The sequence below is a fragment of the Miniopterus natalensis genome, chromosome 9, assembly GCF_054644295.1.
Source record: "Miniopterus natalensis isolate mMinNat1 chromosome 9, mMinNat1.hap1, whole genome shotgun sequence".
NCBI lineage: Eukaryota > Metazoa > Chordata > Mammalia > Chiroptera > Miniopteridae > Miniopterus > Miniopterus natalensis.
The window spans coordinates 74,923,501-74,948,792 of NC_142089.1; the positions used below are offsets into that span (position 1 = coordinate 74,923,501).

Here is a 25,292-nt window from a genome sequence, read left to right on the forward strand (position 1 = left end):
CCCCCAGGTGATTCTGACACTGAATATTCCTTACTACAGTATAAGCCCGTGTTTATCATTAAGACTTCAGCACCTTAAAAAATATCTGGCAATACTAATAAATAATTTATTATTCTTATTATTGATAATATTTATGAGTTTTTCCTTTATGCCAGGCACTATGATAAGTAATTCACATAAGTTTATTTCAGTTAATTATTCCAAGTATCCTGAGGAAGGAGCTTTTATTACTGTATTTAATAGAGGAGAACTGAAGGTTGGAGGGGATCTTGGAAAACAGTAAATACATCAGTAATTATATTCAGCTGAAACACCTGATGTAGCGGTGCAATTCCTTTTTTTCCTACCTGCTTCCATGCCAATGAACAGAACCACAAGAAAGTGATTTTAAAGAATATAAGAAGGGACTCTAAGGGAATCAGCCTCCGGGCATAGATTTAGACATTGTCTCACAAAAGTAGAGAGAACCTTGAAAGAGCTTGGGGGTCAGCCAGCATGGCCCCAAGACACTATTTCCAAGTCCCATAAATAACAAGGTTCAGTTGCTGAATCACCAGAAAATTCTCCGAATTCCACCTGCACAGTCTAATATTATTTTTCAATTAAAATGCCTTTGGCTGCAAGTAACAATTAAAATCACTTAAACAGTAGGAGTTTAAGTTTAATTTTTCTCATATAAGTAATCCTGAAGGTTAGAAAGCTAGTCCGTGTTTTATAAACTGCAGGAAAGCCTGGACTGTGGGGATCATGAAAAGCTATGGTTGCCCTGAAAGGAATGGGCGGGCCTCAGCGCCTGATCCCGCTGATGTCTGGCCTGTGTCGTGAACAGGAAGTCACTGTAAGGATAGGATATGGAGACATGCTTTCCTATAGTCAAAGGTGCCAGGTGGGGTGAAGTTTATCTTCCCATTGTTTAATCTGTACACAGAGCATATCATATGAAAAAATGGGATAGACTCAGAGGGAGGAGAAGTGAAAATTGGTAGAAGAAATATCAATAATAACTTAAGATATGCAGATGGCACTATGTTGCTGGCAGAAAGTAGCAATGATTTGAAATGATTTCTGATGAAAGTGAAAGAAGAAGTGCCAAAGCAAGATTGCATTTGAACATTGAGAAGACAAAACTATGCTTACAGAAGAAATACACCATTTTAATATAGACAATGAAGACAGTGAAATTGTTAAAGATTTTGCTTATTTTGGCTCTGTCATCCATTCAAATGGAGACTGAGGCCAAGAAATCAAGAGAAGGCTAAGACTCAAAAGACAGCAATAGAAGAATTAGGAAAGATCACCAAGAGCAAAGATGTATCATTAGAGACCAAGGCTAAGACCGGCCACATCCTCACATTCCTAATTACTATGCCTGGATGTGAAAGTTTGACAGCAAAGAAGGCTGATAGGAAAAAATATATATTTATTTAAAATATGGTGTTGGAGGAGAGCTCTGTGGATACCCTGGACCACCAAAAAAATGAACAAGTAGGTTCTAGAGCAAATTAAGCCTGAAACATCGCTGGAAGCAAAAATGAGAAAACCAAAGCTATCCTACTTCAGGCACATCATGAGAAGGCAGGCTCTTTTAAAAAGACAGTAACACTGGGAACAATAAAAGGCAGCAGGAAAAGAGGGAGACCAAATAAGAGATGGGCTGGCTCCATAAAGAGGACACAGGCATGAGTCTAGGGGAGCTGAGCAGGGCTGCTGAGGACAGGACATCGTGCACATCACATATTCGTAGAATCGCCAGGAGTCGGAAGTGACTGGATGGCATGTAACACACACTAGAGGTCCTCAAGTAGGTAGTCCCCAGGTTGGCTTAGCCTTTTAACAGCCCTGCGAAGCTCTCAAATGCTCCTTAGCTTTCCACCCTACCACCTTTGTATTGTTGGCAATGTGGCTTTGCACTGTCTTAGGATGACTAAAGCAGCTCCAAGCATCACTTCACTTCACATGAAAACATTCAAAGGCAAGAGAAGGGCAAACTCTCCCAAGTACTTCTCTCCTTTTATAAGAAGTCTTTCCCAGAAGCCACCCAACTGACACGCTTTTTTTCCTGGAAGTAGGTCACACAGCTACTGCTACCTTAGAAGTCTGGGAAAGCAAGTAACAGACATGGTGCTCTCAGCCCTCTTTTGAGAGGTGGAATTTACCAGCAAGAAAAAAGAGGAGAACCCTGGCTGGGTGGCTCAGCTGGCTGGAGCACTGTTCTGTACACCAAAATTTTGGGGGTTTGATTGTCAGTCAGGGCACATGCCTAGGTGTGGGTTCCATCCCCAGCAAGGGCGAGTATGGGAGGCAACCAATAGATGTTTCTCTCTGTCTCTTTCTCTCTTCCTTCCTCTCTCTCTACAATCGATAAACATATCTTCGGTGAGAATAAAAAAAAAATAAAGAAGTGATTAATGTTTAGACAACTGATAGTCCCAACCCTAAATATTCTTAATTTAAAATACCTGATAATTAACCTAGATTCGATTCCCCTTCAGAATAGTTTGAAAATGAGTTTAGCCCTATGAATCCAATGTTGCTGAGGAAACATGTCAACTCTAGGGATTTTAGATGACTACACCATTGAGAATTAGATCTTTTGGTAACAAAGACATTTGATAATTGCTAATGTTCTCTTTTCCTGTTTCTAGGTCAACAGTGATCTTGTTTACATCACAGCTAAGAAAGATGGCACTCAAGTGGTGGAAGCTGTTGATACCACCCATATTGGGAAATTAATTGTGACCAAAGAAGTTGGAGGAGATGGCATGAGGGATATTACTGACACCTACAAATTCCAAGAAGGTAATTTACTGTAATTGAATGATAATTTCTCTGCCCAAGTCCGTTTTGTACTTGCCACGGTCACTATGAGATGTGTCCTAGAGAATGCGCAGGTATTCACAGCATATGGTAGTTAGAGAGGAAGTACGAACTCTCACAAGTGAAAGACACATCACACCCACGATTTTTCATTGTAGTTCATTAGTATGTTTGCTTTGAGCAGAATTCCCCTCCACGTGGCTTATGAAAATGATTTAAGTCGTATCTACTTTAACAGCATATAGAATATATGAAAGAACAAAAAAATATTTTAAATGACCCTATTATAAAACATTGTTTAACTAATGTAATTTCAGTTCAATAACAGAAATTTAAATAGCTATTCACATCTATTTAGTACTTTATACACTATTCTTACATACATTGTTCTACTGAATTATTGTGGAAATCCCTTGTGGTAGATAAAACAATATCTAGAGGACAGTGCCCTCTTACTATTCAGGCCAATTAAATTGAAGGTCTGTTTCAATTATAAAATAATGACCAGGTGGTTTTGTTAACTTTCATTGCGTAGGGTGTTTCGAATGGAGCTGTTGAGTTCAGTTCCCTCTCAGGCGGTACCGGTTGCCTACTCTGTGCCTGGAATTGTGCTTGGTGCTGGGGATCATTTTCATGAGCACAGCCCGATTTCTGTTACTGGCCAAGTGATAGGATCATTATGCAGAGAGGTCTTTGATAACAAAGAAGAGGGACACTCCGTCCTCCAGGAGATTCAGAAAAGGCAAAGCGGGGTGGGAGAAATTACAGACCATGGCTAAGGAAAGCTGGCCAGGGTTTCCAGGTGTGGGAACACAACCACAGCATGGAGGTTTGAAACACGTGGTGTGCTTAGGGTCCTTCAGGCTTTACTAGGCATTAAGCTCAGACTGCCCAGTGGCTGAAGACAACGCTGCCCCGGGTCAGCAGCGGACAGGGAGTGAAAGGCCTCAGGTGTCTTGATGGGGATGCAGAGTATATTTTATAGATGATTCACTGCCAGAGTTCTCAGGAGTGGCAATTATTTTAGTGAATGGATAAAAATGATGAATAGTTAGCATGTGCTTAATACCCACCAATATTCCTGAAGTGTTAAGGAATGCAGAATTTGTTTTAAATAGTTTAGACAGTCTCTGTGCTGTTACTTACAAAAGCAATTTGCACTATAAAGAGGAAGGTTTCTGAAGTGAGAATTTTTGTGCATAGTATTAGAAAGTCAAAATTTCTGTCATCTGAAATAGTGAATTTTTGTTGTATTTCTAAAGTGGCTCATTCTTTTTTTCTGTTGTATATCATCCATTGCACAACATAGATACAAAAGATTTTTTTCTTTTGTTCTTTTTCCTTAAAAGGCAGCTAGGGAATAATAAATTTGAAGACAGAGCAATAGAAATCATCTAAAAAAATGTTTTTGTGCTTAAAAAAGGTATAATAAAACCAACAAACAATGCTCTCTTGTTATGGAGTTATAGGCAAAAAGGTTTGGAAAGGAAAAATAAAAGTCCATAAAAAAGCTAAAAGGAACTAGCTATAACACTCATTCATTCACTCATTCACTCAACAACTTGCTATTAACCACCCCCATATTTTCAACACTGGATACAATTGGAGACGTGCATAGCCCTGCCTTCCCATCTAGCTGGGGAGATCGGCAGGATGCAAACCCTCACCAAGTTGTGGGATGGGTGGCCAGGTATTACAGGGCACAGTGGAGAGAGTCCCAAGCCAGACTCAGGGATCCTGGAGGACTTTAGTGATGGGCTCCCTGAGATGGAAAGACAAACGAAAACTGGCTAGGTGAAGCGTAGGGAAGGAGTTCTCCAGAGAGAGGCAGCAGGACAAGGATTGTGGATAAACTCTCTCTAGTGTGGACGAAGTCCTGCTCAGACAAGAGAACAAGAGGGAAGCCTTCAGGAAGCTGTCCAAGACATCATCTGTCTTGTCTAAACCACACAGCAGAATGCCATTAGCTGTCAGCCGGCGAGGTGAAGTGGAGTCCAAATCAGGGTCAGATGTCAAGAAAAGAGGGACCCAAAGGCAGTCTACAAAAAAGGAGTCAGGGGCTTGGCCAAGGGTGGACACCAGATTAAAACAAAAAGTGAGCAAACTCTAAATGAAGAAGGCATTTGTGGTCCAGGCCTACAGAGTTTGGCAAGCAGGCAAGGCTCAAATAGGTGGACCGTGTGGGGGTTGGTCTAAAGAGAGGAGGTCCTAAATTCCCATAGATAGTCGTAAGAAACCCACCCTGCTTCTGGGCTAGAGTTTGACCCCAGGTGGATGGATAATTAACCTCTTAATAAAAAATGGCATAAGCATTTCAAATTCTAGCTTCGGGAATGACCTAGTTGAGTACTATTTAGAGAAGGGTGCTGAGACTGCTCTCAAATAGAGTGGGAAAGAGTGAGTGATCACTGATGTCTGCCACGGGCATCTAGGAAGCGGCTGCCAGTATCCGCGGTCACGTATTTGCCACGCTGATTCTCATTGCTGAGCCTCTCATATCATTTCTCTACCTGCAAATTTCTCTACACTAAAATTTGGAGATGAGTAAAAGCATAAAAAAGGAATTATTACCAGATTTAGGAATTTACTATTTTAATTAACTAGATAGTGGATAGATCATTTTTCACTTCGACAAACTAAAGCTTAACATTAACTTTATACCTTTTATGCTATAAAACTTAGAAAACCCGGAATCCTTACAACTTCTTCTGTGGCAACATGTCTTCTTTATGATGGTGCCGGGACCCCATGTCCCCGTTGCTCCGTCAGCGATGCCTCTGTCACTTGTGCTTTTCCCTCTTCATCTCTGTTAGCTCCTTCCCATTAGAACTTCTTTTCCAACAATATATCCCCCAGCAAAGGTGCCCGCACTTCCTCCCTCCTCGCCGCACGGCGGGTGTCTGGGGCGAGCCGCCTGCACCTGGCAGCCCCGGCCTGTTCCTTTCCCTTTATTCCTCACCTGTCGCACCCAGAGTTCTGCCACCAGCACATCCTTGAGGATCTTCTCAAGGTTGCCGAGATTACCTGATTGCCATGTGGCATGAACGTTGTGCGGGCCTCAGCTTGCCTGACCCTCCTACACCTTTTGATGCTATTACTCACTCCCAAGCCTGAAATGCTCTGTTTTCTTTGTTTCTATGATGCAAACGTCTCCTGGTTCCATCCCAACCTGCTTGGTTCCTTTTCTGTCTCCTTCCCCACTCTGAGCTCCCCTTGCCTTACTCCCTCGAATGTTACTTCATTCTAGGCTTCCACCCTTGGGTGTCATGCCCACCGCCTTCATGCTCTTTCTCCGCAGCTGGTGTTACATCCACATACCTACTGAGATGCACATCTCAAGTCGCTGACTCCAGTTTAGACTTCAATTTCCAGCTCCACATTTACCCAAATGTCCCACAGAAACTTGAAACTGAACCTTCCCAAATGTCACCTCTCCCACTCCCTCCCCCACCCAGATCTATTTCTCCTCCACTCTCTACCCCAGTGAAGAGAACCACCATCCACCAGATGTAGCAGCTTGAGAATCAGTCAAGCAGAAAATCTAAATGTCTCCTCCAAAATAGCTCAACTTCCTCCGCCCCTCTTTTTTTATTATTGATTTCAGAGAGAGGGAGAGAGAGAAACATCAGTGATGAGTGAGAATCATCGATCAGCTGCCTCCTGCACGCCCCCTGCTGGGAACTGGGCCTGCAACCCGGGCATGTGCCCTGACCGGGAATCGAACCTCGACCTCCTGGTTCATAGGTCGATGCTCAACCACTGAGCCACGCTGGCCAGGCTCCTCCGCCCCTCTTGATCTCCATGGCCACTCACTGAGAATTAGATGGTATCATATATGGAAAGCCCTCAGCATAGTGCCTGATACCTAGAAAGTATCCAATAAAAGTAAGTTTCTGCTACTGCTGTAATTTTCTTATTCCTACCATACTACCACTGTTAGCTTGGGCTATGATGATTTTCCTCCTGGATATCTGCTATAGCTTCCCTGTTTCACCTTTCCTCCTTACCCTCTTTCCCTCATCCTAAACCCTGCATTGCTGCCTAAGTGACATATTTAAAATGTAAATCTGAGCTGCTGCCTCATTATTTAAAAGCCCTAGCTCTCTTTAGTCATCTCCAGGGCATTTCAGTCAGAGCTTGGCCACTCCTCTGCCATTTGCCCTTTTGGCCCCTCACCTCCCAGCTAACCACACCCACAGGTATTATAAGTAGCAGCCAGGTGAGCTGCGGACAGTTGCTCCAACAAGCCAGGCTCCCACTTGCCTCCAGGCCCTTGTTCTCACTGTGGAGGAAAAACCCCTCTGAGAAGCCTTCTCTGCCCCCAGCTGGCGTTGAGTCTCCCCCACGTTTCCTGCATCACACAGAAACATCTGCCCCAGTGCCTGTGATAGACGTGTGTATGGTGAGCCCTTTTCACTACCACACTCTTAAGGGAAGGGCTGTGCATCTCATCTGAACACAGTGCTTGGACGCTATAGCATGGAATGATCAAATGAGTGGTAACGCAGGCGGCACTTTCACAGGTGAGCTTCATTGAACATCAAGTGTCCTATACTGGACTATTTAGCATCCATTATAAAGAGGAAAGCTTTGCCCAGCTGGGTGTGGCTCAGTGGTTGAGCGTGGACCTATGATCCAGGAGATCGAAGTTTAATTCCCGGTCAGGGCACATGCCCGGGTTGCAGGCTCAATCCCCAATAGGGGATGTGCAGGAGGCAGCCGATCAATGACTCTCTCATAATTGATGTTTCTATCTCTCTCTCTCCCTCTCCCTTCTTCTCTCTGAAATCAATAAAGGTATATTTAAAATAATAATAATAATAAAATAAAGAAAGAAAGAAGAAAGTTTTGTGTCTGGATGAAAGTAGAGGATTTCTCCAAACCTCAGTCTTCAGAGCCTCTGGGCCAGGCTGGGCTCTAGGTCTGGAGGACATGGAGCTTGCATTGTAACAGGGGAAATAATATCACATAGTGACAGGTTCAGGCAACAGAAAGTAAAACCAGGTAATATGTTAGTGAGAGATGAGAGGACTGGGGTTAGGGACACATTGCCCAGGACAAAGGGAGGGAGGGTACTCTGAGAAGGTGGCAGTTGAGCTAGGACCCAAACAATGGGAAGAGGGTGTTATTGGCAAGAAGAGGAGACCTCGGTTCTTGTCTTCTTGAAGGAAAGAATTCAATCAAGAGACAAAGTGTGGCAAAGTAAGAAAGAATGTATTGGCCAAGGCAAAAATATACATAGAACAGTGAAACAAGGAAAGGGCATAGAAGAAGCAACAGGAGAGCCTAGGCAGGGCTGCTCTGGCTCACTGGGAAGTCAGAGAAAAGGGGGCTTTGGAGACAGGTTCAAGGGGTTTGCCTGGGATGAGCTGCAGCTGCCCACTGCTCCCCTGGTTACAAGTCTCATGGGGTCCCCTTGGAGAAAGAAGGAGAAGAGCAAGCCCTAAGTCCTTTGTCCTGAGCATATTTATCTCTCTCTTGAGGGTAGAAATCTTAGGGGAGGCCTCAGGGAAGGGTCTCAATAAAATATTCACCAGCTTTCCAGGGGTTCTCTTTCAGGGTCGTGGTCTCCACGAATTGGTTAGTGCCAGGGCAGGGGGACGTTAGTCAGTGTATCTGGACCTGAGGCAGCCATGGCACCACTTGTCTGGTTTTGCTTCTTATCTGGGTCTGGAGCTGAAGTACAACTGAGGCCTAGGTGCTATCTTTAGGGAGGAAAAGTCAGGGGATCCAAACGGTATGACCAGCAATATGCTAGCAGAGAAAATGTCACTCCGGGAGCAGGGTTCTTGTTTTTCAGTTTTGCCCCTTGCTAGGCATCTGGGCTTTCTGCCCTGGTGACCTTCTGTACCTGGCTCATAGTGGGTGCTCAGCTCATGTCTGTCTAACTGCCTACAACAGAGGGTAGTCTCACTGCATCCCAGTTAACAGAAAGATGTTTTCGACCTTACTCCTGGAGGCCACAGAGGAATCTCCGAAAATGGAATCTGGCTTCAGGCCATTCTCTCCCAGCACTAAATCTGTGGCCTGAATCATGTGAGACATCAGAGCACCAAGCACAGCTGCAGAGCAAGGCGGGTTCCACCAGCTCTGGGGGACCTGCAGCTCCTATCTCCTAGGGGCCTGTGCTTCCTGTGACAACCCAGCCAGCCTCTGCTTGGCACTGCCTGCTCACAGGGGCAGGCTAGTCGCCAGGGGGAAGGGGGAGGTCCCTCCATCTATGACATGACACGCTATAAAGTCTCTTAGCCCCACAAGCCTCCACTGCCCCTTCCCCTCATCCCAGCCAGCTCAGCTTCTCTCCCCGAAGTAGGCACCTGTCTGACCATGTTCCTGCTGCTGGTGTTCAGCCCCTGCTTTTTGCCTAAATGCATATTTGGTATCCATCCAAAGTGATAGCTGTGAATGCTCTCTTTCTCGTAGAGCTATTTGTCAGATGCATTCTGCTAAAATATTTCACTGCACTTTCCTTGTCACAGCCCCTCCTTCCCTTTATTACTATCTCCCCTTATTGATCTGTAAACATGTGCTCTAGCCAATGCTTGTCCTAGACAAACTGTTTCTGGCACATTCTGGCAGCCTTGACAATCAGAGCAATTCTTAATACACACTCACACTCAAACACACATTTCCGATTGTTTGCAACACCTGCTGGCATTTTCTCTATCTTTGCGCAGTACTAGCAGCTGCCAATTCTTATGCATGTACTACCTCTAATTCACCCAACAACCCTATGATGCTGGCTCCCTTGTTTTACAAACCAGGATCCGATGGTAATAATAATGCCTGCCTTATAGAGTTGCTCTGAGGATTAAATGAGATAGCGTACAATACGTGCTGACCACAACGCCCATCACATAGTTAGTTGTCAATGATAATTAATTGACCTCTTCATCTCCATTGCTTTTTATTATAAACTAAGTGAAGTGAAAGATAGTATCTTAAAATTAACATCATTATAAAAGCGAACACTTTTATTTTGAAGTGCTTATATGTTGTCGTTTTCTGTTTTTGTTTTTGGGTTTGTTTGTTTTTGTTTTTTGCTAGCCAATCCCATGACTAGTTTTCAGAAGCCAAAAAATGTGCCTCTCTAATTTCCACAACACACTAAGATATGCCCAAAGGAATTAGAATGGTAACGAGAATAGCAACTATCTCTCCACACCTCCTTAACCCCTGCCCCCCAAAGCCAATCATTGTGTCCTGTGCTCTGGAAGGACCGTTAGCCCAGCCTGGAGTCAGGAGCAGCGAGCTCTGAGCCCTAACCAGCACCCGTAATTCTCACTTTCTCACATGTAAAAGCAATTTTTTTTGTTCTTCCAGAGCTCATCCCCGCTCCTCTCTGTGCCTCACCTTCACCACCACTATGGAAACCCTACATAAGACATACTCCCAGAAACAGCACGCATGTCACAAACAGCACCACCGTACCAATAGGCGTCCCTCAAAAAGAGTGTGTTCAGTGTCAGGTGGCTTTGGGAAATCTTGTTAAACAGGTCTCCCCATAGGGGGACACAATCTCAGAACCTTTCAGAGGCTCTTGCACATTGTGAACATCCAGGCGGCACTAGAAAACCCAGCGCTCCCGGGGAACTTGGCCTCAGAGCCCTTCGGGGGGCAGGCTTGTTAACAGCTCGCTAGATCAGAGGTGCCGCGGTGCACTGTTTGGGAAACAGCCATCTCTGCTCTCTGCCGGGAGCGAATGGCAACAGAGGAAGGAGCAGAGGGAGGGTGAGAGCTGCCGGGGTTCAGCTAAGCAGGAGCAAGTGGGACAGGCCCAAGTGGAAGGAGAGATGAGGAAGACAGGTCTTCTCAGGGAGAGTCATGAATAGGAGAAAATTCAGATGCAGACGGTGGAATGGCCAGATGCGACTCTTGCCAAAACCTTTGCTTAGAGATCAACTTCTGGCTACATGGCTAGGATTTGGGGAGGGAGGCAAACCGATACCACAGTTTAGGGGGAGTTAGATTTTACCTGTTCAACCTTCTGAACCCTGAAATAGTGGCACTGCAGAAACAACTGTTCGAGCAAGCCTCTTAGCAACCCCTTGCAGACAGGCCCGGGGATGCCACCGAACTCGGCAACCTGGGCAGGTCATGGCTGGCTGGGAACTTGATGTGGCAGAATTTGTAACATAGGAATGACTTGGGCGCCTGCCTCAAAGGAAGCTGTGTGGCTTGTAGAGGCGGTCCCACGGGCACAGCGTACAGTGTGAGGTCAGTGTGTGTCACTGCGGCCTTCTCTTTGATGAGTTGCATTTCTTTCCCCTGTCATCACCTCTGCATCCTTCCTAGGCCAAAAGGAAGAGAGACTGGCCCTCGAGACTGCCCTAATGTACGGGGTTAAAAAGCCGCTCAACACAGAAGGTGTGGTGACCTCGAGGTCCCACGTGGACATGGACTTCGAGGTGGAGAACGCTGTGCTGGGGAAAGACTTCAAGGTCATCATCACCTTCCAGAACAACAGCCCCAATCCGTACACCATCTCAGCCTACCTCTCCGGCAGCGTCATCTTCTACACCGGGGTCTCCAAGGAGGAATTCAAGAAGGAGACATTCAGTGTGTCCCTGGAGCCCTTGTCCTGTAAGCTACTCGGGGGGCTGCTCTCTCAGGGCCTTGCGATCTGCTTCTCTGTCTGGCAAGGGCCTGACACCCTTAATAACTCTCTGTTGAAGTTTAGGTTCTGGCCAGGGTTCAGGAGCTTGAACCACATGGGAAAACTGACTTCTTTCAGGGGGGCCTCACCTTTCATTTTCGTGTCTCACGCATACAAGTGAACACTGAGATTTTCAAAGCCTAGAGCAAGATCCATGAGTTGTGAAAGTTAAATATAACCTCTTGCCACTCAAAGTGTGGGCCGAAGACCTGAAGCATCAGTGTCCCTGGGGAGCTAGTTAGAAATGCACTCTCAGGCCCCACCCAGGCCTTTCAATCAAGATCTGCATTTTAACAAGCTCCCAAGGGCATTGAGACCATGGGGAAGTTTGTGAAGGACACGTCTCAGAAAGCAGACCTCCTGGTGGTGCCTCTCCCCAAGTTAGGCTTTGGGGGGCTGCTCCAGCAGGAATGATGGGTGTTGCTTTACTGTTTAGAAGGCAGGGAGAGCTAAGTTCTGCCTAAAGGCTCTTTCTGAAAATTGATCTGTCTGATACATAAGGACAGGAGAAAGCCCGCCCTTGGGAGAGGAGGTGGGAGGCTCGGGCGTGCTGTCCAGGAGCCTCTGAGGGGCCTTGCTCTCTCTGCCATCTCTCAGGGACACTTTCTCATCCTCAATCCCTTCCAGCCTCCCCTGTATACATGCCCCTCCGAAGCATCTTCACTTCAAAAATTTAGAATATTTTAAGCAGGATGGGATGGGCATGGGGCATCTTGTGCTGGGGATTGCAGTTTCAACCCATCTCATTTCTTAGGGTCTAGTATTTAGTGGGCACGACAGTTGGTAAGTCCACTGGCCAAATGAGTCAGCCAGAAGAAGCTGGTCTCCAGGCAGCGCATGTGGAGTTAGATCGAGCAGGTTGGAAAGGACCTGGACTTCGGGGCACCAGGTTTTTGTTGCGCTGATGTGTGGCACTGAAAAAGAAAAGAAAAAAGGTATACGAATGATCAGTTTTACAAAACAGAGCCAAACCACGTCTCCATGGTGTTCATGCTTTCTGGATTTGATGTCTGGGCGAAGCTACAGTACGTTCAGAAAGATATTCCCAGAAAAATGAGAAACTATTCCTAAAACTGCTAATTCTAAGAAACCTACCCAAACTTGAAGGAGGAAGCCAAGCTCCCATGCTTCAGTAACGTGGCTTCAACAATTAGGAAATCAATCAGTGTGGCATTTTCTTTGGAAACTGGAAGAGCTAGCATGCTCCCATCCCTGGGGGTTGGAAAGGGAATTCTTATAGAAAAGAGCAACCAGGGAAAGGACTCAGGAGCAGAAGGGTCATCGCAATTGTTTAGTGCAGGCAGACACAGTGAACTTTAGAGCCTGAGCCTTGGAATGAGACAAATCTGGATTTGAGGTGTGACTATGGCGCCTCCTAGCTGTGTGTCCCTAGGCAAGCTGCTCCAGCCATCTAAGCTCGCTCTCCTCATCTCTACATGGAAACAATGCCACTCATATCACAGGGCTGTTGATTCACTCTTCAGACCTTTATTTTATGCTTATAAGTCTGGGTTCTGCTTTGCGCTGGAGACAGCGTTGAACAAAACAGAAGTTCCTGCTACCCTCGTGCAGCCTATGGTCTCTTGTGGTGGGGCAGGGACTCGACAATAAACAATCAAGCAAGGGGTATATAATGTAATGGGCATGTAACAGAGAAATGGGAGGCGGGGAAGGGAGGCAGGAAGTGGTGGTGGAGATGGGGTGCTTGGGGAAAAAACGATTTAAGAGAAACCTGACAAGAGTAGGAGTGAACTTTCCAGCCAGAAGAAATCATAAGTGCAAAGGCCCTGAGGCCAGAGCATGTCTGGTGTGTTCAATGAGCAACAAGGAGACCAGAGTCGGGAAGAAAAGTGGCAAGAGGAGAGTGGGGCAAAGACCATGAAAAAAGATGTAAGCCCTAGGAAGCACTTTGGCCTGGCTTCCAAATGAGCTGAAAGAACCCTCAGAGGGCCCTGAGCGGAAGTATGGCCTGATCTCACTTAGGTTCTGAAAGATCACTCTGGCCAGTGTGTTGAGAACAGACTCATGGAGGAGTCTGGCTAAAGCTTAGAGACTAGTTAGGATGCTGCTGCAGTAGTTTAGTGAGAGACGGTGGGTAGCGAGGGGAGTGGTGAGAACTGGTCAGATGTTCAGAAGGTTGAGCCCACTGGGCTGGCTGACAGGTTGGCCGTGTGGTGTGAGGGGAGAGCGAGATAAATACGTGAAGTGGTTGCATATGGTTGGCTCTCAGTAAATGCTAGCTTCCATCATGTTTACATTTTGGGAAACCGAGACTGAAAGATGAGCTGATGTGTCCAAGGTCACACACAGTAACTAGAGGCAAAGCGGATAGTAGAAGCCAGGTGCCATTCCGGCAACGACAGTGAGCCAACTTGGTGCAATCCTGGGGCCAAGTGGGCCAGTTTCCTTACTTGTGCCTTTGCTGCCTGGAGTCCAGTTGCCCCTCACTCCCCTGAACAGGGAATCTTTTTCCCACCTCAAGAGCCCCGTCTCTCAATCTCCTCCTCTCCCTAATCTAAAGAATGAATGAGCTCATGTGAGTTAGTGGGCTAGAATACATACTATACTAGCCCTCTCAGTCACTGATCTGATCTGGAGACAGCTGACCAAACCTAAGCCAACTCCGTACTGACACAGGTCCCACCTGCTCAGCCCACCCCGGGGCTTGTCCTGTAAAACGAGAAGGGAGTTGGAGACTATTTTTCGCTTTACCCTAGAGGCGGGTGGCATTAACTGCATGCAATAAATTGTGTATTGCAATCTAAAAGAAATTGCACGTTATTGCAAAAAGCCACATGATTCTAGACCTTGATTTAGCAGGTCAGAGTACATTCCTTGGAGGCTGTATTGCAAAGAAAGTTTTCCAAGTAGAATGGGAGGCATACTTTCCAGATTGATGATTTAAGAAAATGTGTGGGCTAGAATCAGCTTGGAAGACTTGAATAACTTAAACCTCCCAGTACCTTCAAAGGTGCTATCATTTCCACTTGGCTATATTTAGTTTTCTCTGCTTTTTGGAAAAGAGATGAGGCAGCTCTAGTCTGTGTCTCCCTTGGCTTTCCCCAGACACCGTAAATGATATTGGCAGGATCCCAGCTCCACCACTCATAGAATGAAAATCTATTCTTCTTTCTCTTGCCACATTTAATAAACTTTATCTAGAACAATTTCTTGTACGGTGGCAAAACACAGCACTTACATAACATACTATTTCAGGAGCACTGTTCTCCTGGGCTGGAAGCACAGCCCAGTTTCCTTGGTGCTATGATTTAAAGAATGCTCTGCCTCTGAAAGGGGTCCTCATGCTGACATTGTGAAGGCAGCAAGAGCCTCCGCAAAGATTGCTGGAAAGAAGTCAGGCATGTCTCTCCAGACTAAAGGAACCCAGTGGTCCAACACAACCCTCTAGAAAGAGCCAGAAGATGCCCCGTTTTATTATTTCTGGAGGTAGCCACAGGGAAAATGCACATCCTTCAAAGCCTGTCATTTTGCCTCTCCATCTGTCCAGATCTGGGGAAGTGAGAAGCAGGCCCCATATGCTCATCTGAGGTTGTATCTAACTGAGGGACAGAGTCTGGACAATTCATTGCTGGGGAGCCATGGGGAAATCAGACTCTAGGCTCAGGCCCAAAGGAGGCAGCCTGATTAGGTCATTCAAAAATGCAGAATTCAAGGGCCAACGTCAAGGCCAGTTCACAAATTCAAAAGGCAGGCTCTAAATGAAATGCGACTGCCCAAGTTGTTAGTACTTGCCTAGGATGGACCAATACCTTCTAATAACTTCATAGCCTGGAGCAGTTTCTCAGCAGAGGCACCACTGACATTCTGGGCTGTGGATAATTGTTGTGGGCCATCCTGTGCATTGCAGGATGTTTAGCAGCATCCTTGGCCTCTATCCACTAGATGCAGTAGCAACCCCCAGCTCTGACAACCAAAATGTCTCCAGACGTTGCCAAATATCCCCTTTGGGGGGGGGGGGCGGTGAGGAATTGCCCCCAGCTGACAACCCCTGGCTAGAATGACCAGCCTTTCCAGTTTTCAGGAATTGAGTAGGTTCCGGGTACAGAACTTTCTGCTTTAGACCTGAGATTATGCTAAATCCACCTCAACTCTGCCACTTCTGCTGCTAAAACCTCTTGTCTGGGAGTTTTGTAAACCTGCGAAGCCATCAGGCATCTTAGTCAAGGGAAGACTCTGATCCAGGAGGTGGATGGTCAGAGAACCTGCATCTCTAACAGCCCGGGTGGTGTCTGCCAGCCCGCAGAGCATACTTGGAGCAGCAGTGCCTGGGGTGGAAAAGCCATGCTTTCCTCTTGTTCAGGTGGATTCTGTGGGCAGCCCCTGTGGTTGGAGCGCTACCTCCCAGCCCCAGCTGCACACTAGAGCCCGCTTCAGCACTTAGAACAATGCCGAGCCCCGACCCCCAAGATTCTGACCTCATTGGTCTGGGGTGGGATCCAGCAGGGCAGGTTCTTACACACCCCCAGGTGACTGTGCTGTGGAGCCAAGACTGAAAACTCTTCGGTGAGAGGACGGGAGGTGGCCACAGCACCTGCTCACCTGTGGGGAGCTTTGAAACAGGTGCTGACGCGCCCTCACCTGTGAGCCAGCCGGTCAGGAGGCCTCCCTGTGCCCTGGCGCCGCCTCCACGCAGCCTTCCTTCCTGGCTGCAGGGGCTGCTCCTTTTGGAGGGCTGTAATGAACGACCCTCTGCGCTTGAAACTATCAGCCATAGCAGCTATTTCCTTTAATAACTTTTGCAAGAAGGAGGAATCTTTGGCACAAGGCAGGCATTGGGCAGGGAAGCGGTGGTGGAGACGTTCAGTTCCCTGGGCGCTCCCGGAGCCGGTGCTCTGCGCGGGGGTGGAGACATGAGTCCCCTGTTCTGCTGGGCGGCTGGCTGACGGTGCCCACTCATACGTGGCTCTAGCCAGGTAGGTAGCAGCAGGTGCTGCATGGGGCCCAGGTCCAGCCTGCAGAAGGACTGCCCTTTGCTCTAGCATCCCGGGCTGTGGGAAATGAATGTGACAGAGAAAGTGGGTGATGTGGCCACACAGAACCTCATTGCCGTGGCCAGAGCCACGGGATAGACTCCCTGCCCCCAGCCTGACGGTGAGCAGAGGGAGCCAGGACCCTCCTCAGCCTCCAGATGTCCCCCTGAAAGCCAACCTCAGTGGCCTGAGGAAACAAGCTTTGGGCACAGAGGCCTTTTAAGTGGCAAATAAGAGAGGGGGCGGGAGGAAGCTGAATCCTAGGGTGAAAACTGGCTCCAACAGCTTCTTTCTCTTAAATAGAACATTCATGTCAGATTGGCACAGAAAGGCTGGAGAGAAACTGTGGAGCATTACAAGGGCAAGGGGTTAGGTAACTGACCGTCCTGCTCCAGGTGGCCCATGGCCTACGGGAGCTGCTGTTACTGCACGAGGGGTTGGCACGTGGGAAGGTGTCCTTGAATTCACTGCTCCCCACCTGCCCTCTTTGGATTGTCCCTACCCAGATCAAAACCACAGTTAAAGCTCCTTGGTCCTTGATTTTAAACATGGCATCCTCTTTTACAGCAGAAAAAGCACTCTTTGGAAAATCTGACACATTTTCTCTACTAAGACTTTACTGAATATTAAATTTCCAGCACATTCTTTCTTTACTTAGAACAGAAGAGCTGACCCCGACTGACTCTTTGTTCCTTTCTCCCCTCCCTCACCCTTGCTGCGTGCCGGTGGGTGCTGTGCTGATGTGGGAAAGATGGGGCACTGGGGAAAGGGAAGCAGGCCCTGTCTCAGGCACTGATAGCTGGCGTGTTTGTTTCCCTCCGCCAGCCAAGAAAGAGGAGGTGCTGGTCAGAGCCGGCGAGTACATGGGCCAGCTGCTGGAGCAAGCGTCTCTGCACTTCTTTGTCACTGCGCGTGTCAATGAGACCAGGGACATTCTGGCCAAGCAGAAGTCCACTGTGCTGACCATCCCCAAGATCATCATCAAGGTAAGTGTTAGCATCTCAGACAAGGGAGAAAGGCAAAGTTGTTGATCAGTTAATCAGGCTTACTGTGCTTTACCCTGTGTGTGTGTGTGTGTGTGTGTGTGTGTGTGTGTGTGTGTGTCCTGCTCCCCCTACCCTCCCACGAAGGAAAATGGAGCTAGGATCCTCCCGTTCTTTGAAAGAAGTAAACTACCCTATATATAGACACGCACGTATAACACTTTCTCTCCTCTCCAGATTTAAATATGTAGATCTGGCTGCAGATATAAATATAACCTGTAGGTATGAACACACTGGAGGAAGAGAGGGATGTGTGATGGACACATATGCTCAGAGCTCTCACTGCCTGCAGCATAGAGTGGGCTGTGAAATGGAAACCCTCGGACCACCTCCCACCGGCGCCTTGAACAGTGCTGCTGTTCCCCAGACGGAACTGCGGGCGGCAGCCACACACACTGCGAGTCAGCTCGATGACAATGGCTTTTCACCTGTATATTCACCCGGCAACCACCGGCCAGGTGGAGCTGCAGAGGCCTGACACCCCAGAAAATCCCCTCATGCCTTTTCCAGTAAATAATCCCTCCCCCATCACCAGGATAACCGCTTTTCTGACTTTTGTTGCCACAGGAGCATTTTTTGGCCCACTTGGCTAGTAGTTTTAAACTTGTCTCCCCCATTTACCACCAGAAATCTCTGCCCAGGTGGCTCAAAGGCACCTGACGGATGAAGGCTGAATGTGGCAGCCTGTTAGCTCCTGCGTCTTGGGAGCACTGGCAACATCGTAGCCATATCGCTGAGGCACCTTTCTGCCCTGTAAGCAGGGACCCAGGCCTGCAGCAGGGTCCATGGGGTACGGCCTCTCCTGCCAGCCTTCCCCAGGGCTCAGACCTTCCCAGGTCACTGGAGAACACTTTTACATTTTTCCTGAATTGATTAAAGTGATTAGCACAGATCCTGAGCTGCATTCCTCTAGAGTGACAGACAAATCAAAGTTTTACAAAATTTCTCATATTTTAAATACCCCTAGCGCTGGAGTTGGGGGTGGAATAGGCTAGGAAGGAGGGGTTAGGCCTTGTGTCTTATAAAGACTTTTCTGAGGATCATTTGGTAAACGAATCATTGTTTGGTAGCACTGGAAATGGCAGCCTTTGCTGGGTCCCTGGCCACGTGGAAGGCACTTGAGGACCTCCATGCAAGGGGTCACCCTAGGACAAGGCTCACCCACACACAGACATGTAGTGCCGGCCGAGGACAGGAACCCCAGGCCCTTCATTCCTAGAAAGGCTTCAGCCATCATCTCTGGTTGGTTACTTCACCCAGCCACCCCCGCCCCCAGGCCCACCAGAGCACCATCTGCACAAGAGGCCTTAGAGACAAATAAAATGAGGATGTGCTGGGTCTGCAGGCAGAAGAGGGAACATGCAAAACGGGAGAGCGCTCCTCCAGGGTGCCTCCAATCCTGTGAAACAGGACTTCCACAGTGTGAGGCACTGGGCACCGTAGCAGGGGGCCTGCCCACCCCCCCCAAATGGGCAGGCTGCCCACATGGCCTGCTACCCCTGGGAGACACGGGCGGTGCCCTGCAGGCCTCTCCCAGCAGCATGGGGAGGCGCCCTTAGTCTCTGCCACCAGAGGCAAGGCCCACAAGCTCTCCCCTTATGAAGCGACAGCTTGTCCCAGGGAAGGTCTCAGGAGAGGCTGTTCCAGGCTGTGCAGCGCTGAAACCCAGCCTGCAATAGAGTTTGATCGCATCACTGATAATGAACTGGGTGTATAAAAGAAACTAATAATTTTCATCTTTTAGACATTATTAATTTGAAGGATTATTTGTTAATGACCTTCTGGGCTTACTTAAAGAGCAGTTAAATTCCCCAGGGGCAGAATCGAAATACCATCTCCAACAAGCCAAGAGAGCTGGGCAGGGACGGTGCACTTTTTGAAAAGTTGTGTTTTTGTTTGGTCTTTAATTTCCGTTAAAGCATCAGGGATGCTGTTCCTGGAGGACACTTATTTAGAGGCACAACCGTGTGACTGGGACTCAAGCGTGAGAGAAATGGAAATAGTGGCTTCTGTCCAGGGCCAAGGTTGTTCAGGAGGGACAGGAGACAGCCTCGTGTGAACTGCCCTTAACCCCTAACCCCACTAACCGTACTAACCTCACAGCAAACTCAGTCCTCGCAGGGGAAGGGGTGTTGCTGGGTGAAGCACCTCACTCCGTGAAAGCCATCGGCTGCCCCTGAGCTGCAAGGGGCCTGATTCCAGAAACCCTGGTAGTGGGCTGGGGCCCTGGGGGGCTGCTTAGCCTGCTGGACAAACGAAATAGAGTCGTGGTGTCCAGACACAGTCTTCATCCTGAGCTGCTGAGGGAAGGAAGGAGGGCACAGAGAAAGGGCGGGGGGGGGGGGGGACAAGAGAGGAGAGAGGGGGTGGGGACGGAAGGGAGGAAAAGGAGGAGAGGGGAGAGAAAGGAAGAGCAGAAGGGGGAAGAGAGGGAGGGGAAGGAGGGAGGATACGAGTCACACTGAAGTATCACTCAGGAGGCCTCAGGGAGAGGTGTCGATGGAATAAAACAGGAGTTGGCCCTGGCCAGTTTGCTCATGGTTAGTGTCGGCCCACGGAATGAAGGGTCCCAGGTTGGATTCAGCCAGGGGCACATACCTCAGTTGCAGGCTCAGTGGCAACCAATCAATGTGTCTCTCCCACATTGATGTTCCCCCCTCTCTCTCTGTCTCTCTCTTTCACCCTCCCTCCCTTCCACTCTCTCTGAAAAGCAATGAAAAAAAAAAGAAAAAACAGGAGTTGGAGAGGGAGCTAAATGCAGTGAAAGTACAAAAAAAAAAAAAAAAAAAAAGTACAGTGGCTTAGAGGTCCAGAATTGCCTAGGACTAGGAACATGCTAGAAATCTTTGTCAATCTCTTTGAGCCTGGCATGGGTCCACAGCCATGGGTCCCTGCCACGAATGTGCCCGGCATGAGGGAGTTGACATGAAGGCCAAGGGTTGGGAGGATGTGACCCTCCGTCCTGAGCTCACGGGCAGGAGGAGGGAGACCAGGACACGGATGACAATGATAGCAGCTATGAGTGACTGAGCTCTGCACTATTATTACTTCTCCTGCATTATCTTATTTAATCCTCATATTATCTTACGAGGTGGATATTATTGTAATCCCCATTTCACAAATGAGAAAACCAAGGCCCCAACAGGGTAGTCCCCTGTGACATAGTGGTCAAAACATGGGCTTTGGGACCAAACTATCTGAGTTCAAAGCCTCTTTTCTCAACATAGTAACTGTGTGACTCTGGACACATCACTTATCTCTCTTGGCATCTTTTTCCATCTGCAAGAGAGCTGATGGTGATATTTCCTTCCCAGGGTGGCTGTGAGTATAGAATGAGTTAATGGGCACCTGAGCGCACTTCAGAGTAAATGCCAACTGTATGGTGGTAGTTATTCTTATGGTCATCATTACTGTTCAGAAGCAACTCGTCCTTGAGCAGGTGCTAATAAGGGAACGGGTGAAGCTTCTGGCCCAGGTCCTTCTGACTCAGAAGTCTGTGCAGATAACCACTAGGCTACACTGCTCTCACATGGGAACGTTCACAGGAAGCAGAAGACGGCGGCTACCTTCACAAAGGCTCTGTGCTTCTCAAGGGAGGGAGATCGCATGAGTTTGGTTGAAATGGGGTATCAAAGATTAAGGCTGTAGAGCAATAGATGATCTTCAATGAGTGGACAGCATCTCAAGCAGTAGAGATGGATGGAGAGACCACTCCAGGTCCTAGGACAACACATACTCAAGGACAGGAGAGAGGTAGATGGCAGGCGTGGAGTGCAACTAGAAGCCTGCTTTGGTTGGCGTCGAGGCTGGGAGCAGGGGACTAGTGGTGATAAACCTAGAAAGGCAGCTTGGGGCCATTTTAAGGTGAGTCTAAAATTTGGGGGTGACAGCTTTATAATTGCATCTATGAACAGAAGCTTCAGTGAAGATTCTAGATCATAAATGTTAACATTATGGTCAACTCCCCCGTCCCAAGAGTCAGAACCTCTTTCGTTTCTCCTCCTCAAAGCCTTTGCCCAAGTCATCGTCTTGTTCTGGGGGCCCCCAGCTCAGCCTTGGGACTGGAGCTTCCCGGCAGCAAGTTTGCAGCTGTTCTTAACTAGCCCCCTTTTTAGAGCAAATAGAGGCCAACCTGGAACAGTATTGAGCCCACCTGTCTGATTCCACAAGGGGGATTCAGACACCTGTGAAGCGAAGCAGTTGGCCAGTGGACACAGGCACCATCCTTCTGGGCCCAGTCTCGATTGCATTCTCCCCACCATGAGTTAGCTGCTCCGGCCGCCCACCGTGCATGAGTCTGGTGGAAAATGGCAGGGAGAGAGTCATTAAACTTTAATGAGCACACGTCTCTTTTTCCATGCCATCACAATATTTTGATGAGCAAAGTATATTTTATTAAAATCAGACATAGAATTTTTCTCTGACTTCCCATGTGTTGATGGTTGTAAGATGCTTTAAGTCAGAAAAAGACTCTTAGGCATTTTGATTTTTAATGAACAGCTATTTTTAGGAGACGATGGAGGCAATTGTGGGGATTCAGCTGGTCTCCAGGCTGCAGACTGGTTTGTGTAGAGTCGGTGGTGTGCCATGTGGGAACAGCATTCTGGTGGGTCTCGCCCACTGTCAGTCAGCAGTGAAGATTTCACATGTTTTATGCTCTCACCCAGGTCAACTAGAACCAGGAGGGACACCTCGAGCCCCTTTCATAGAGACACAGGATCCTGAATACTTAGAGATGGCTACAGTCAGACTGCTTGGGTTCATAACCCTACCTGGGCTGCTTCGGGCTAATTACTCCACCACCTCAGAAGTGAAATGGGTCCAATGATAGGACTGACTTCATTGGGTTCCTGGGAGAGATCACCAAAGTAATTCCCATAAAGAACTTAGCATGGTACTTTGATTGTAGTAAGAACTCAGTGAAGACCCTTGTCTAGTAGCTTCCACCACACCCACCTCGCTTCCACTTTATTTTCCTCCTCCCCTCTTCCCCTCCTCCCCTTCTCCTCCCCTTCTCTCTCTCTTTCCCTCTCTCTCTCTCTCTTTCTCTCTCTCTCTCTCACAGACACACACACACACACACATCTGCTCTCTCTGAACTTTAGTGCCCCTTTTGCAAAACAATTAAACCACTAATAATTATAATACTACTCCTATTGATTGCAATTACATATCAGGTTCACATCTGTGATGTTTGTGAGAATGCTTAGCCCCTGCCAGGACCTGGGAGCTGCTGTTAAGATTGCCTCCCTCCCTGCTTAGTCCCACCCGTGCCTGGAAATCCCACAGGCACACCCTGAGAACTGCCCAGAGCAGCGTGCGGCCCTCTGGCCCACAGTGAAGGTGACGCTCCCCTGGTGGCACTGAATCGGACCGCTGGGTGTCGAGTGTGTGTGTGTTCCCTGTGGAACCCTCATGTGAGGGAAGCTGGAGTAAGGCTGGGGGAGCAGATGGCCCCCATTCAGTAAGGCTGGGTGGGGGAGCAGATGGCCCTCATTCAGTATCTGGGAAATAAGCTCTTCTGAGCTCCATTCTAAAGCAGCTCAGGCGCCAAGACTTCAGTAGCAGTATCCTGTGAAACAATCCTGCAGGCTTTGCAGAACACCCCAAAACCCCAGCAGAACTCCTCTTCTCATATGCGCTAGGAGCAATTTTGCTAAGAGAAAATATAACCATTTTCTATGTATATAATTTTAAAAATTCCAACCAGGAAGACACAGGTGCCCCCAAATTTTAAAAAATTCTTTTAAACACTAAAAATAAGAATAATCGACTGTTTCCAAGATTTTTTAACATGGGTTTTAACATGCTCACCGCCTCCCACCCCTAGGTGAACACAGTCCTCACAAGTGAGGGGTTGGCCTAGAGTGGCACTAACAAGATTTTAACACGCATTTGCCCCGACTTACTTGTTTTGTTGACAGAAAGAAATTTCTAGTATTCATTCCTCCTTTTGTATAGTCCCTCACTCATTTATTCATTCATTCATTCAATTCACTCAACAAATAGTTATTTGGTGCCCCCTCTGCAGATAATGGTAGAAAATGCTTTTTAAAAATTATCAGGGAAAAACTCAACATTAAGAACACTTTTATTTACTTTTCCTTTGAAAGATTACCGGTATTTCCATTCGCCCTCAGTCAGCTCTGGGAGCAAAGCTGCTCTGTTTTCTCATGGGGGTTCCTCCTGCAGGGACAGAGTATACAGGGCCTAGGAAAAGCGGGGAGTCACAGACATCCCCAAGCAGAATGCCTGCACCTCCGGCTGTGACAGGGCAGCCTCGGCCTCTGGGCTTGCAGCTGTGAGGATAACTAATGCAATCATGGGGGCGATGTCTGAGCCTGGGAGGGGGGCTGTGAAGGCACCAAATCCAGCCCACTCACTGCTCACCGAGCCACACAGAGAGCTGCACGCACCCCGAAAAGGGGTGCCCTTTCCTAACTTTTGCTGACGCAGCTGGCGCTGGCTCCACGTCCTGACCTCTTCTGATTTGAGACACTATGAGGAGGTGATTTTTTATTGTTGTTGTTTTTTTAGGCTCATCCAAGGATATTTTTTCCATTTTCAGAGGATGGGGGAGAGAGAGAGAGAAACATCGATGTGAGAGAGGCGTATCGATTGGTTGCCTCTCACTCGCACCCCAACCAGACTGAGCCTGCAACCCAGGTACATGCCCTTGGCCAGAATCAAACCCAAGAGCCTTCAGTCCACGGGCAGATGCTCTAACCACTGAGCAAAAGGGCCAGGGCTACGCTGTGTTATTAACAACCATCCTAATGCTGTGTTCTAAGTGGATCCACAGTTCTTCCCTAGGTTAAGTGCAGAAACTTCTTCACGCCCCTGGGAGCCCCCATTTTCACCAGAGTAGAGCAAGGCCAGGCTGCTTGCTGTGGTGGGCGCCCAGGCCCTGCTCCGACATCCCAATTCATGTACCTTTATCCCACAGGCAAGGCTAAACGTAGGGAGACCGTCTGAGATGTGATGAGTGCCCCGAAATGCTTGCGAGGCAGTGGGTAAACTGTCAGACCTAACTGCAGTTTTGTCCTGTTCTGTGAGAGTCTGAATGTCTGTAACTTTCCATCAAGACAGAAAGTAAAAACAGAGGCCGTTCTGATTAACCCCTGAGCCCTGCACCATTTCCTCCCCACAGCTCCAGCCGAGCCCTTCTCTCCCTTCCCAGCTCCCTGTGTCCTCCCTGTCGCCCGTCCCGGTCTCCAGGGCGCACCTCAGCCCTGCCGGTCCCCTTGGCCCTGCCGTGGGAGGCTGGGCGGGGCGGCGGGGTGGCCTCTCCACTTCTCTTTGGAAAGGAGGCTGCCGGCTTCTCTCCTTGGCGGCGCTGTTCCCCTAAGAAACCTAAGGAGCGCATCTACCTGGTTCCCCATGGGGGGACTTAGGGGTGGGGAGGTTCTTATGTCACCCTGGCAGCATTTCTTTCTTTAAACCTCAACAGCATTTAGAGTCAGGAAATGCTAGTATGTCACAGATGCTCAGCCAAATCCTTTCACATCAAATCCTCCCCGAAACCACCTAAGAAAGTGAGGCCCAGAGAGTTCAAGCCACTTGGCTGAAGGACACACTGCGGAAGCCCCCGGTCTTCAGACCCTGAGTCCAGCAGGCTATCCCCTGAGCTTCTCCCATGTACGGTCACTGTCTCTGTCTCAGCCACTGTGGCTGTGCCCCTCGGTATTGGGTATTGTCCTACACTGTCTCAGGAGAAAATCAAAGCAGTCTGTCTGAGCTCCTATAACGAGGGGCTCTGAGCAGTGAAAGTCTATTATCCTGGGA

General features: G+C 48.2%; 1 protein-coding gene across 1 annotated transcript in view; it reads left to right on the forward strand.

Annotated features, from left to right (window-relative positions):
* F13A1 (coagulation factor XIII A chain) overlaps positions 1–25,292 on the forward strand; it is a 155,781-nt gene that overhangs the window by 117,871 nt on the left and 12,618 nt on the right. Inside the window, exons 10-12 of the mRNA XM_016221094.2 lie at positions 2,646–2,799; positions 11,113–11,400; positions 17,290–17,450. Coding sequence (XP_016076580.2) covers positions 2,646–2,799; positions 11,113–11,400; positions 17,290–17,450 — 603 coding nt within the window. The remainder of the gene's footprint in view (positions 1–2,645; positions 2,800–11,112; positions 11,401–17,289; positions 17,451–25,292) is intronic.